A 14,163-nucleotide genomic window follows, 5' to 3' on the forward strand; every position below is an offset into this window, starting at 1 on the left:
CTGACCAATGAAGGCAAGGATGCCATATGGCTTGACCACGTTATCCACTTGGGTTACCACTTCCAGGGAACTATGGACCAGTTGGCCTGGATTCCTTTGTGCATTGATACTACCAAGAGTTCTGCTAATGTACGATTCCCTCCTGCACTATATCTTCCAAAATACATCACTTCACATTGGTCCATGTTAAACTCCATCTGCCATTTCTCTGCCCAAGCCTCCAGCCTATTTACATCTTGCTGTATCCTCTGGTAATCCACCCGCAGCTCCCCCAATCTTTGTGTTATCTGTAAACGTACTAATCAGGCTGCCTGTATTCACCTCCAAATCGTTCATAGACATATTACATACAACAGGTGTCCCAGCACCGATCCCTATGGAACACCACTGGTCACAGGTCTCCAGTCAGAACAAATGCCCTTCTACTACTTTCTGTCTTCCATGACGAAGCTGGTGTCTATGACGAAGTTGGTGTCTATCTTACCAGCTTATTGTGGATCCCATGTGACCTCATATCTTGTATCAGCCTACCATGAGAGACCTTGTCAAAGCTTTGCTAAAATCCATACAGATAACATCTGCTGCCCTTATCAATCACCTTCATCACTTCCTCAGAAAACTCAATCAAGTTGGTGACACATGACCTTTCCTACATGAAGCCATGTTGCCTATCGCTCATAAGTCCATATTTTTCCAAATGTGATTAAAGCCTATTCTTCAGAATCTTCTCCTGTAATTTCCCAACCGCTGATGTAAGACTCACTGCACTGGGATTTCCTGGATTATCTCTGCTGACCTTATTAAATGAAGGAACAATGTTGGTTATTCTCAAGCCCTCTGGGACCTCTGCTGTGATCAAAGAGGATGCAAAGATTGTGTATAAGGCCCCAGCAATTTCTTGACCTGCCTCCCTCAGCATTCTGGGATAGATTCTAACAGAGGTCATGGAAATGTGTCTACCTTTATGCATTTTAAAACACCCAACACCTTTTTATTTCATACTGATGTGTCCCAGAATATCAACATATCCCTCCTGAGAATCACCATCCCCCATGTTCTTGAAAACCGGTGCAAAGTAAAACATAAAAGTGGTCGATTGAGAGTAACATGGATCTTGCAGCTGCTCCTGAGATTGCAATCCGACTTCTTGATTTCTTATAGTTATTACATTTCAGTCATCTTAGATTTTTAGTTTGATTCATTTTGGTTCTTTTGTAGTCTATTTTCACACAGAGTGATTTGTGTGTGGAATGAATTTTCAGACTAAGCGATGGATATAGGTAGAGTTACAATGTTAAAAAGACATTTGCATTAGTACATGAATAAGAAATGTTTGGAGGGATATGGACCAAGCGAAGACAGGTGGGACTAGTTTAGTTTGGGATTATGTTCGGCATGGACTGGTTAGACTGAAAGGTCTGATTCCGTGCTGTATAACTATTTGTTAAGGACCTCACCCACTTCCTCTGGTTCCATTCATAAATTCCCACCTTTTCCTTAAGTGAACCCATTCTTTCCCTAACCAACCTTTTGCTCCTTATATATGTTAACACTGCCTTGGGATTTACTTTAATCCTGTTTGCCAAAAACATTTCATGGTCCCATATGGCCCTCCGAATTCCTTGATTAAGTTCTTTCCTGCTATCTCTGTATTCTTTGAGGGCTCTGTGTCTTCAGTTTCTTAAACCTTACATATCCTTCCTTTTACATTGACTGCGCTCACAATTTCTCTTGTCACCCAAAATACCTGGGCCTTGCCATCCCTATCCTTCATTTTCAAAGGAGCATGCTGGTCCTAAACTCTCATCAAATGGCCTTTAAAAGACTCTCACATGTTATATGCAGATTAACCCTCAAATAGCCACCCACAATCTACATTCACCAGTTCCTGCCTAATATTATGGGAATTAGTTTTCCCCCAGTTTAGTACTTTCACCCGAAGACTAGCCTCATCCTTATGCACAAGTGACTTCAAACCGACAGATGTTACAACAGAGGGGAACCCCTCTGCTAATTAAAACCCAACACACAGATAAGCTCACCTCACACTGCAATCTGTTAAATTTGAAGAGGCAAAGAGCTATCCCAGATTTCACTTTTTAAAAGTCAAAATGAACAATTTTATTCTTTAAGTCCAACAGAGAACATTAAAACCACAACTGTTTGTAACTCCTTTCTCTTAAACCTATCTTTTATCTCCCACTCTACAATACTGCTCCGATAAAAAACCCTAATTAAGATTTACAAAAAAAAAATCATGTTTCAAAGCCAGTCAACTTCATTGATTCTCCTCTGTAGATTTTCCTCTGTATTTTCCTGGGTTGTTATTTCTTCAGTATTCTGCTGCACCACTTTTCTCATGGACAGGTACCTTTCAGAGAGTTACTCGGCTAGCAGGCTGTACTTGTGGGTGCTCTTTGCTGTTCTTCCATAACTGTTCAAAATATCCGGTTTTAAACCCCAAAACATCAGATCATTTCATTGGTTTGACGTCATCCCCAACAGTAAAATTCAAATTCGATTGGGTTTTGGTCTCTGGGGCATAATTTAAACTGATTGACCAAATTTGAATTTGTTTTTTGTACCATGGGAATACAACTCCAGCTATTTGTTTCAATCAAATGTTACATTTTTAAGTTGTTCAGCACATTGTGCTTTCAGTCAATCCTTGCCAACTTCCTCTCTCTCAAAGATACAGTACACACCAACACCTTCATAATACAGAATTATGGTCACTGTTCCCCAAATGCTCCCCTACTTAAACTTTGATCACCTGGCAAGGCTCATTCCCCAGCAGCAGGTCCAGTATGGCCCCTTTCTGAATCAGACTATTTACATATTGTTACAAGAAACCCTCCTGAACACACCAAACAAACTCTCCCCCATCCAAACCCCGAGTACTAAGTGAGCCCAGTCAATACAGGGGAAGTTAAAATCACCCACAATAACTCTGTTGGTTTTACATTTTCCCATAACCTGTCCACATACCTGATCCTCTATCAAGCTCTGGCTGTTGGGAGACCTGTAGTACAATCCCAAAGTGACTGAACCCTTCCTATTCCTGACCTCTATTCACCGGATGAGCCCTCAAAGGTGTCCCCTCCCTCAGTACAGCTGTGATAGTGTCCCTAATGCAGTTCCCCCACCTCTTACACATCCCTTTCTATCTTGTCTGAAACAAATCAATCCCAGAACATTAAGGTGCCAGTCTTGGCCCTCTCCCTGTAATAGCCACATCATATTAATCCAAGCTGTAAGGTCACTTGCCTAACCTGTCATATTCCTCATATTAAAACAAACACACTTCAGATCACCAGTCCCGCCTTGTTTAATAGTCTCTCTTTGTCTGTTTGTCGTTTTCATTTTACCAGCCTGAATCTCTGACTCTCCTCAGTCACTTTACTTGTTGACCTACTGCTTTGACTCCTGCCCTACCACATTCATTTAAACCCTCCCGAGTGTTAACAGCAAGCCTCCCTGCCAGGACATTGATGCCCTTCCAGTTTAGCTGCAATCTGTCCTTCTTGTACGAATCCCACCTGCCCTGGATCAGAAATCGGCTAGCTGTAAGAAGACAGAGGGTGGTGGCTGATGGGAAATAGAACATAGAACATAGAACAGTACAGCACAGAACAGGCCCATCAGCCCACGTTGTGCCGACCACTGATCCTCATGTCTGCACCCTCAAATTTCTGTGACCATATGTATGCCTAGGAGTCTCTTAAATGTCCCCAATGACCCTGCCTCCACAACTGCTGCTGGCAACGCATTCCATGCTCTCACAACTCTCTGTGTAAAGAACCCGCCTCTGACATCCCCTCTATACTTTCCTCCAACCAGCTTAAAACTATCACCCCTCGTGTTAGTCATTTCTGCCCTGGGAAATAGTCTCTGACTATCGACTCTATCTATGCCTCTCATTATCTTGTATACCTCAATTAGGTCCCCTCTCATCCTCCTTTTCTCCAATGAAAAAAGTCCGAGCTCAGTCAACCGCTCTTCATAAGATAAGCCCTCCAGTCCAGGCAGCATCCTGGTAAACCTGCTCTGAACCTTCTCCAAAGCATCCACGTCTTTCCTATAATAGGGCGACCAGAACTGGATGCAGTATTCCAAGTGCGGTCTAACCAAAGTTTTATAGAGCTGCAACAAGATCTCACGATTCTTAAACTCAATCCCCCTGTTAAGAAAGCATATGGTGTTTTGGCTTTCATTAACAGCCCTGTCCACTTGGGTGGCCATTTTAAGGGATCTATGTACCTGCACACCAAGATCCCTCTGTTCCTCCACACTGCCAAGAATCTTATCCTTAATCCTGTACTCAGCTTTCAAATTCGACCTTCCAAAATGCATCACCTCGCATTTATCCAGGTTGAACTCCATCTGCCACCTCTCAGCCCATCTCTGCATCCTGTCAATGTCCCGCTGCAGCCTACAACAGCTCTCTATACTGTCAACGACACCTCCAACCTTTGTGTCGTCTGCAAACTTGCTGACCCATCCCTCAATCCCCTCATCCAAGTCATTAATAAAAATTACAAACAGTAGAGGCCCAAGGACAGAGCTCTGTGGAACACCACTCACCACAGACTTCCAGGCAGAATATTTTCCTTCTACTACCACTCGCTGTCTTCTGTTGGCCAGCCAATTCTGTATCTAGACAGCTATGTTCCTCTGAATCCAATTCCTCCTGACCTTCTGAATAAGCCTACCATGCGGAACCTTATCAAATGCCTTGCTGAAGTCCATATCCACCACATCCACAGTTCGAGCCTCATCAACTTTTCTAGTCACATCCTCAAAGAATTCAATAAGGTTTGTGAGGCATGACCTGCCCCTCACAAAGCCATGTTGACTGCATTTAATCAAACCATGCTCTTCCAGATGGTCATAAATCCTATCCCTCAGAATCCTTTCTAACACCTTGCAGACCACAGACGTGAGACTTACTGGTCTGTAATTGCCGGGATTTCCCTATTTCCTTTCTTGAAGAGAAGAATTACATTTGCCTCTCTCCAGTCCTCAGGTACGACTCCAGTGGAGAGCGAGGATGAAAAGATCTTCGCAAGTGGCGAAGCAACTGCATTTCTCGTTTCCCAAAGCAGCCGAGGACAAATCTGGTCCGGGCCTGGTGACTTGTCAATCTTAATGTTTGACAAAATTTTCAGCACATCAGCTTCCTTTATCTCCATCCATTTCAGCATGCACACCTGCTCTTCAAAGGTTTCATTCACTACAAAGTTAGTTTCTTTCGTAAAGACAGAAGCAAAAAACTCATTTAGGGCTTCCCCTACCTCCTCAGACTCCACACACAAATGTTCATCCTGGAGTTCAGTTACTAGTGGTGTACTGCAAGGATCTGTTTTGGGGCCACTGCTGTTTGTCATTTTCAGAAATGACCTGGATGAGGGCATAGAAGGATGGGTTAGTAAATTTGCGGATGACACTAAGGTCGGTGGAGTTGTGGATAGCGCTGTAGGATGTTGCATGTCACAAAGGGACATTAAGCTGCAGAACTGGGCTGTGAGGTGGCAAATGGAGGTTTAATGTGGAAAAGTGTGAGGTGATTCACTTTGGAAGGAGCAACAGGAATAAGGAGCACTGAGCTAATGGTAAGTTTCTTGGTAGTGTAGATGAGCAAAGAGATCTCAGTGTCCATGTACATAGATTCCTGAAAGTCGCCACCCAAATTGATAGGGTTGTGAAGAAGGCATACGGTGTGTTAGCTTTTATTGGTAGAAAGATTGAATTTCAGAGCCACGAGGTCATGCTGCAGCTGTACAAAACTCTGGTGCGGTCACACTTGGAGTATTGTGTACAGTTCTGGTCACCACATTATAGGAAGGATGTGGAAGCTGTGGAAAGGGTTCCAAAGAGATTTACTAGGATGTTTCCTGTTATGGAGGGAAGGTCTAATGAAGAAAGGCTGAGGAAATTGAGACTGCTTTCATTAGAGAGAAGAAGGTTGAGAGGTCACTTAATTAAAACATATAAGCTAATCAGAGGGTTAGACATGGTGGATGGAGAGAGCATTTTTCCTCAGATGGTGATGGCTAGTATGAGGGGACATAGCTTTAAATTGAGGGGTGATAGATATAGGACAGATGTCAGAGGTAGGTTCTTTACTCAGAGAGTAGTAAGGGTGTGGAATGCCCTACCTGTGACAGTAGTAAACTGGCCAGCTTTACAGGCATTTAAATGGTCACTGGATAAACATATGGATGAAAATGGAATAGTGTAGGTTAGATGGGCTTCAGATGGTTGCACTGACCTGTGGAACCATCGAGGGCTGAAAAGCCTGTGCTACACTGTAATGTTCTATGTTCTAAAACATCTCAATGATCCACATACTTTCCTGCACCAACTCTTCAGCCACCTGTATAATTGCACTATCTTCCTATTTCTGAACTCACTGGTGGAGAAAGTGAGGACTGCAGATGCTGGAGATCAGAGCTGAAAATGTGTTGCTGGAAAAGCGCAGCAGGTCAGGCAGCATCCAGGGAACAGGAGAATCGACGTTTCGGGCATAAGCTCTTCTTCAGGAATGAGGAAAGTTTGTCCAGCAGGCTAAGATAAAAGGTAGGGAGGAGGGACTTGGGGGAGGGGCGTCGGAAATGGGATAGGTGGAAAGAGGTCAAGGTGAGGGTGATAGGTCAGACTGGGGTGGGGGCGGAGAGGTCAGGAAGAAGGTTGCAGGTTAGGAAGGCGGTGCTGAATTCAATGGATTTGACTGAGACAAGGTGGGGGGAGGGGAAATGAGGAAACTGGTGAAATCCGAGTTCATCCCTTGTGGTTGGAGGGTTCCTAGGCGGAAGATGAGGCGCTCTTCCTCCAACCGTTGTGTTGTTGTGGTCTGGCGATGGAGGAGTCCAAAGACCTGCATATCCTTGGTGGAGTGGGAGGGGGAGTTGAAGTGTTGAGCCACAGGGTGGTTGGGTTGGTTGGTCCGGGTGTCCCAGAGGTGTTCTCTGAAACACTCCGCAAGTAGGCGGCCTGTCTCCCCAATATAGAGGAGGCCACATCGGGTGCAGAGGATGCAATAGATGATGTGTGTGGAGGTGCAGGTGAATCTGTGGTGGATATGGAAGTTTCCTTTAGGGCCTTGGAGGGAGGTGAGGGGGGAGGTGTGGGCGCAAGTCTTGCACCTCCTGCGGTTGCAGGGGAAGGTGCCGGGAGTGGAGGTTGGGTTGGTGGGGGGTGTGGTTCTGATGAGGGAGTCACTGGTACATGGCACAGGGAGTAATCCTGAGACCACAACCTTGGAAGTGCTGCTTTCCAACTTCCTGCCTAACTCCCTGATCTCCATGTACAGGACCTCATCTCTCTTTCTGCCGATGTCGTTGGCATCAATAGGGACCACCCCTTCTGGCTGCTCACCCTCCCCTTTCAGAATATTCTGTGCCCGCTCAGAGACATGATCCTGGCACCACACAGGCAGCACACCATCCTGGAGTTTCACTTGCAGCTCACTGCTGGTCACCTAATCTTCCACCCTCCCTGCTGTACCATAGTGCCAGTTATGATGCCACTGACCTGGCTGAGAGGCCTCCCCAACAGGATCCAAGATGGTATGCTTTTTGAGGGTACTGGCCCACAGGGACTCCTGCACTCGCTGCCCATGCTTACTCATCTTCCTGGTGGTTACCCAATTCTCCTTTGGCTGTGTAGCCCTTACTGGTGTGTGACCAACTCACTAATCATGTTATCCATGACATCCTCATCCCTTACGGATGCTCCACAGTGAGTCCATCCGCAACTCCAGCTGCTCCATATGGCAAATTAGGAGCTGCAGTTGAAGACACTTTCTGCGTACACCGTCACCATGGAGACTGGAAGTGTTCTTGATTTCCCACGTATTGCAGGAGGAGCATTCCATGGGACTGAGCTCTCCTGCCCTTGTGAACCTTATCGACTAATTCAACCGTACCAACTGCAGACTGTAATCCAGGGACGGACTACACAACCTAATTTACGACTCACCAAACTCAGGTCTCTCACTCCCAATCTCTATTCTTATCCCCATTGCGCAACTTTTGTGTGTGCCGTTCACAAAATTCACTGCACAAACTCGCCAATGCTCCTTTGAAAGCGCCTCCCGAACCTATTCTGGGCGGCACGGTGGCACAGTGGTTAGCACTGCTGCCTCACAGCGCCAGAGACCCGAGTTCAATTCCCGCCTCAGGCGACTGACTGTGTGGAGTTTGCACGTTCTCCCCGTGTCTGCGTGGGTTTCCTCCGGGTGCTCCGGTTTCCTCCCACAGTCCAAAGATGTGCAGGTCAGGTGAATTGGCCATGCTAAATTGTCCTTAGTGTTAGGTAAGGGGTAAATGTAGGGGTCTGGGTGGGTTGTGCTTCGGTGGGTCGGTGTGGACTTGTTGGGCCGAAGGGCCTGTTTCCACACTGTAATGTAATGTAATCTAATCTAATGTAATCTAATCTAATCTATTATCTCTACCATCTAGAAGGATCAGGACAGCAGATCCCTGGGACCACCACTACTTGGCTCTGTAATTAGCACTGCTGCCTCACAGCACCAGGGACTCAGCCTCGGGTCACTGTCTGTGTGGAGTTTGCACATGCTCCCAGTGTCTGTGTGGGTTTCCTCCGGGTGCTCCAGTTTCCTCCCACAATCCCAAGATGTGCAGGTCAGGTGAACTGGCCAAGCTAAATTGCCCACAGTGTTCCTTAGTCAGGGGTAAATGTAGAGTAATAGGGTAGGGGAATGGCTCTGGGCGGGTTACCCTTGGGAGGGTCGGTGTGGACTTGCTGGGCCAAATGGCCTGATTCCACACTGTAGAGATTCTATGACTCTATGACCACTCGCAAGTTCCCCTCCTGGAGCTGTCTTCTTAACAATACTGTGGCTGTGTCTAAACCAAATGTACTGCAGCAATAAATCACTGACACCTTCACGGGGCAAATAGGGATAGCTAATGACAATGAAGAATGGAAAAGAACACTCTGATGTCCCATTTAAAAGTGGGAATCCAAACATGATAAGGAAGGGCTGAAGCAAAAGCATACCTTGGAAGATTTTAGAACCTTGTTAACAGACTGTAACATCAATAACAGAGAAGTTTCTTTCTTATTTCTTACTGGAGAGGTGGTGGCATAGTGGTATTGCCACTTGATTAGAAATCCAGAGAACTAGGATAATGACCAGGGTGATGGGTTCAAATCCCAGCACCAAATTTGTATTCCTGAAAATAAGTAATATGAAAAAAGGCCAGCCTAATGGGGACAATGTAACGAACCCTTGTTGATTGATACAAAAACCCAGGGTGTTCATTAATGTCCTTCAGGGACAGAAATCTGCCTTCTGGTTAAAGACTTTGAAATGGCCATAACAAGTCAGTCAATGCAAGGGGCAAGTAGGGGATGGCCACTAAATGCTGGCCCAGCCAAGCTCACTCACACCACAGAATTAATTAAAGAAAATTTACTGCCAGTGCTTGGCTAGTCGCTGCTATGTTACAGAACATGGCTGTGAACACCTGAAAGGATGAACATCTCTCTCCTATAATTACCTCATTCGTTCCTCGTACAGGCGACTCAGAAACATTCCTGCAGCTAATCCCATGTGAAACAGAACAGCTTGGGAGGTGTCAGCATTCGGTTTTCCTGGCAGACCTGCAATGAGAATGCCCAGGACCTCTTCGATGCTCTCTTTGCGTGAAGTGATGAAGACGGGTACAAGGAGGGTTAAAGCCATGGCAGCACACGAGCGAGCTATGGCACTGGCTGTATTCTCCCCGGAGTAGGATTTCTGTCAGAGCATAAATCAGTGTTAGTGAGCTCTACATAGAACCCTGCTCCCTGCAGCATTCGCACTTCATCACTGTGTTTGGTGAGGCTGACACTTTTTTGTCTGATCAACCCTCTACATGGAGCCCTTAAAGGTGCTCTTCCGCACTCTAGGAATTATATCAAGGTTATCACTGCAGAGGCATCACACTGTAACCCTATGAATGCAGAGTTACAGAAACATTTCCCAAATGTCTCTTTGCTGGAGCAATTCAAAGCTAATTCCTTTCACATAACTAAATACCACCATTATGGCACCACCTACCTGACCCCTCCCCACCAAGACCGGAAGTTGTCTTGGAACAAGTGCCAATATGTAACTAAGGCAGTGAGCTGGCACCTCCGTGGCACGGGAGATGAAGCAGAGTTGCAATGTTCGCTACTACCACTGCAAATCCCCCGATTAGCAGCACATTCACCTTTCAGTCAGAACCAGAGAATCTAATCTCGGCTGAAAGAACAGAGGAGTACATAAGAAGAGCTACGTTTGCAGATTTATTGCCTTTTGGATGAGAAGTTAAACAACAGCCCAGTCTCCTTGCTCACTGACTTCATGACTCTAGATGTTCACTTTGTCACGCTCAGTAATGATGGCACAGAAGTAGGTGTTGTGGTAAACAGCGATGAAGATAGTCTTGGACTCCAGCACAATGTGGCTGGGCTGGTCAGATGGGCTGAACAGTAGCAATTGGAATTTAATCCTGAAAAGTGAGAGGAGATGTATTTTGGGAGGATAAACAAGGTAAGGGGGCACACTGTGAATGGTAAGATTCTGGCAGGTACAGAGGATCAAAGGGACTTTGGTTATGCACATCCATAAATCCCAGAAGGTTGAAGACAGGAGTTTAGGCTGGTTAAGATGGTATACGTGATACTTGCCTTCATTTGAGGGGAGGCAATGGCCTAGTGGTATAATTGCTGAACTGTTAATCCAGAGACCCAGATAACATTCTGAGGACCCAGGTTCAAATCCCACCACAGCAGATGGTGGAATTTGAATTCAATAAATATGTGGAATTAAGAGCCTAATGATGACCATGAATCCAGAGGTGTTGAGCTGTCTCTAAGAAAGTCAACAATTTTTGAGGCCTTGGGGTGGTTTTTTAAAGTTGGAACAATGGAAGCAGCCTGAGTGCGGCCTACTCTCACTGACCAGGCTTTCAAGATTTTTGTTTTAGGGTTTGGGTTTAGTTTTAATACCAGAAGCCTCAAAAGAGTTGGTACCTTCAGTGAATGTCTTCTGGCTGCTATTTTCTCTCAATCTTCTCTTGATGTTTTTTCCTCCCGCATGGGAGAACTGCATGTAAGAATCTGTGTCTGAATTTGCTTTTTTGCCAGGGGGTGTTTTTATGGTATGTTACTATATTGGAACAGTTAATTAGTAATGGTTACTGCATCTATTGTCCGGTTAAATTTTCCAGTTGGTAAGTGATTCTAAATTCCTCTTTCTTTGGTTTGTATTTTACCTACAGTGTTAAAATAAATTGTGTCCTGCTTAATGTCAAGTAGTTTGACAGTTATATCACATCTGGAACATGGCATGTTCTATCGACCTTTCAAGTAAGTACAAGTTAGAGTCTATTTAGTGGGGTCTGGTCTGGTCCATAACACACCAATGATGACATGTTACTGTACTGGATGTGTGTAAATTCAAATGTTGTTTGTGAAGGAATAATCTATAGTGCATACAATGAAGACACTGTAGCTTTGGACCACAGTACCCATTTTCGCACTGAAAGAGCTCATTTTAGGCAAGAACAATTCTTCAAACATAAGCTTCCAAGGTTTCAGATTTTGTTATTTTACCTTCTGCTGACAAATACAGAAACATGACTAAATTCTCACTATTTCGCCATGAAATTATCAAACATATGATAAAGATGCTACATACTCTTGTCTTCATTTACTCAGTTTGGCAAATGCATTAATGAACGACTTTGAAAAGTACTTACATGTTGAAACCATGGAAAGATGCGCCCCTTTGGACGATAGCGACTGTCAACTATGCTCAGTAGTGTCTCCACCACCATTGAAATCCAGTGCTCCATTGGTAAAATGTCAGCCCCAATCTATATAGAAAACAAACAACATTGTGACCAGTGGACTGGGAAAAACAGCACAATATGACATGACCCTGCCTTCACTTCTCTGCATCTTATCAACATCAGTTGTGCTGAGACAGGGACAAAAAAAAATTTCTACACAAGAGACTTTATGTCTTTCTCCCGTGCAAGATTAATGAAAAGAACATTATCTTTTAACAGAATTGTTTAGTTGCTTGTCAGCTTGAATCAACAGTTTTTCACTGGACTACAGCTACAATTCTCAATCTGCTCTACCCAAGACAAGTCCCTCTCCATTCATTATGAAGGCACAAGATAGTTGCAATTGTAGACTCTAAACAGAAATACTTCAACGGATTTAGGGGTGAGACCAAGAGGCAGTGGAGGGGTCACTGCACTATATTTGCCAATCAAACAGGGCACAAGCCCTCCCCAAACAGACGGCATGCGCAAAACAAGTAGAACATGAAAACAGCGAGCAAAACAAATCATGGCATGAACCTACTTCTGGTGCATCATGAGCTTCTGAGGGCAAGCTGCTTTCGTATTTGCCCACAGTCACAGCCAGTCCAGTCAAAGCGAGGATGGAATTTCCCTGCACAACAGGGCTGTCCCTGTTAAGCAAACAGAGTTTCTGGTTTTTAAACCTGCTGCCATCATACTGCAACAGTAAGACAGAAAATTCACAAAAAAAAACAGTCACCATGAATCAATAAATCAAGTCATTCTTTCAAAAGAGAAACGAAGGACAGAGCACTGCTCTTGATTGGCATATTATTCTTTTAACTCTGGCACTACCATTTGTATTCAACCACAGGAAAGGTCTGAATGTGTGTTTCGCTAAGAGTCCGATGTGAACTAGATAATGATGGCTTATGTTTGAGCAACTATTAGTTATGAACTCACTCAGAGAGCATAGTCACAAGTCACAAGTCACAGGACACCACCGTCCACTTCACCTGATGAAGGAGCAGCGCTCAGAAAGCTCATGATTTTAAATAAACCTGTTAGACTATGACTTGGTATCATGCAAACTCTGACTTTGTCGACCCCAGTCCAACACTGACACCTCCATGTCAAATAGCATAGGAACGGCTGAGTTTTTTTTTGCGGTAGGGGATGAGGGTTAAGACATATGGTTCAAATAGAAAGCTTTCTGGACCAGGGACTTTGGGATAAGTGAACTGGGTTTGTTTCATGGTGAAAAAAGTCGCTCAAGGTAGAAACACATGGATGTAAATCATTCATCCACATATTAGAACTGACAGGTAGATTATTATACCAATACTATTTAATAATTTAATCAAAACTTTCAAGTCATTCCAACTGTGCATGTTAATTATAACTACAGAAACTTGAACACATGCACTGATAGGTTCAAGAACAATTTGTTCCCTGCTCTTACTACACTGATGAATGGACTTTCTCACTTCAAATAATCTTGATCTTAGTAATACCGATCTTGCTATGCGCACCTCCTGCGTAGTTGTAACCTGTAAGTCTAAGCACCCTGTGATCTGTATGTCCTTGTTTGCTATGATCTGCCTGCAATGCTCGCACAACAACGCTTTTCACTGTAAGTAGCTACATGCAACCACAATAAATTAAATCAAATCCTGCTACCAGGATCAATATCTTCTCCAAACCAATTCCTCATTCTGCACAACTCACTCTTCTGAAAAGAAATCCACAACAAAAATCCAAGTAAGCAATCAGAAAGTGAAAGAAATGTGTCTTAAATTTAAGTCCAATTCCTTTCATCAACTTTATTTTTCTAAAAATTGGGGTGGTTTTCTTGGCCTCATTTCACCTTTATAGAAATATTTGCTTCGAAGAGTGTGGTGCTGGAAACGCACAGCCAATCAGGCAGCATCAGAGGAGCAGGAGAGTCGATGTCTCGAGCATAAGCTGTTCATCAGGAATCCTGGCGAAGAGTTTGTGCTCACAACGCGGACTCTCCTGCTCCTCGGATGCTGCCTGACCTGCTGTGCTTTTCCAGCACCACACTCTTCCACTCGGATCTCCAGCATCTGCGGTCCTCATTTTCTCCGAGAAATATTTGCTTCCCCGGAGCCTAAGTGCTCTGTGCAAAGGAAACTTACAAAAGGAGCAATGTAAAAGAAGACAAGAATCCAGCAGGATGCAGCAATGGTGAAATAATGTAAACATCACTTACTTTGAAGCTGATTTAACTACATCAGTCAGCAGGTCCCTGACCCTGTTAAAGAGAAACAACAGGGTTAAGATAAGATATATCTATCGACAATGCAGTTACTTACAGAATTAATGAAAGCAT

General features: G+C 44.4%; 1 protein-coding gene across 5 annotated transcripts in view; it reads right to left on the reverse strand.

Annotated features, from left to right (window-relative positions):
- Positions 1-14,163, reverse strand: part of focad (focadhesin) — a 205,036-nt gene that overhangs the window by 80,019 nt on the left and 110,854 nt on the right. For all 5 annotated transcript variants that reach the window (XM_087994575.1, XM_087994579.1, XM_043718998.2 and 2 more), the window contains 4 exons: positions 14,044-14,085; positions 12,373-12,481; positions 11,757-11,873; positions 9,528-9,766 (listed from right to left, as the gene is read on the reverse strand). In XM_087994575.1, the coding sequence (XP_087850701.1) occupies positions 9,528-9,766; positions 11,757-11,873; positions 12,373-12,481; positions 14,044-14,085 (507 nt within the window). The remainder of the gene's footprint in view (positions 1-9,527; positions 9,767-11,756; positions 11,874-12,372; positions 12,482-14,043; positions 14,086-14,163) is intronic.

This window comes from Chiloscyllium plagiosum, unplaced genomic scaffold (assembly GCF_037043375.1).
Source record: "Chiloscyllium plagiosum isolate Xiang-an unplaced genomic scaffold, Cpla_swu_hap1 HiC_scaffold_2, whole genome shotgun sequence".
Lineage (NCBI taxonomy): Eukaryota > Metazoa > Chordata > Chondrichthyes > Orectolobiformes > Hemiscylliidae > Chiloscyllium > Chiloscyllium plagiosum.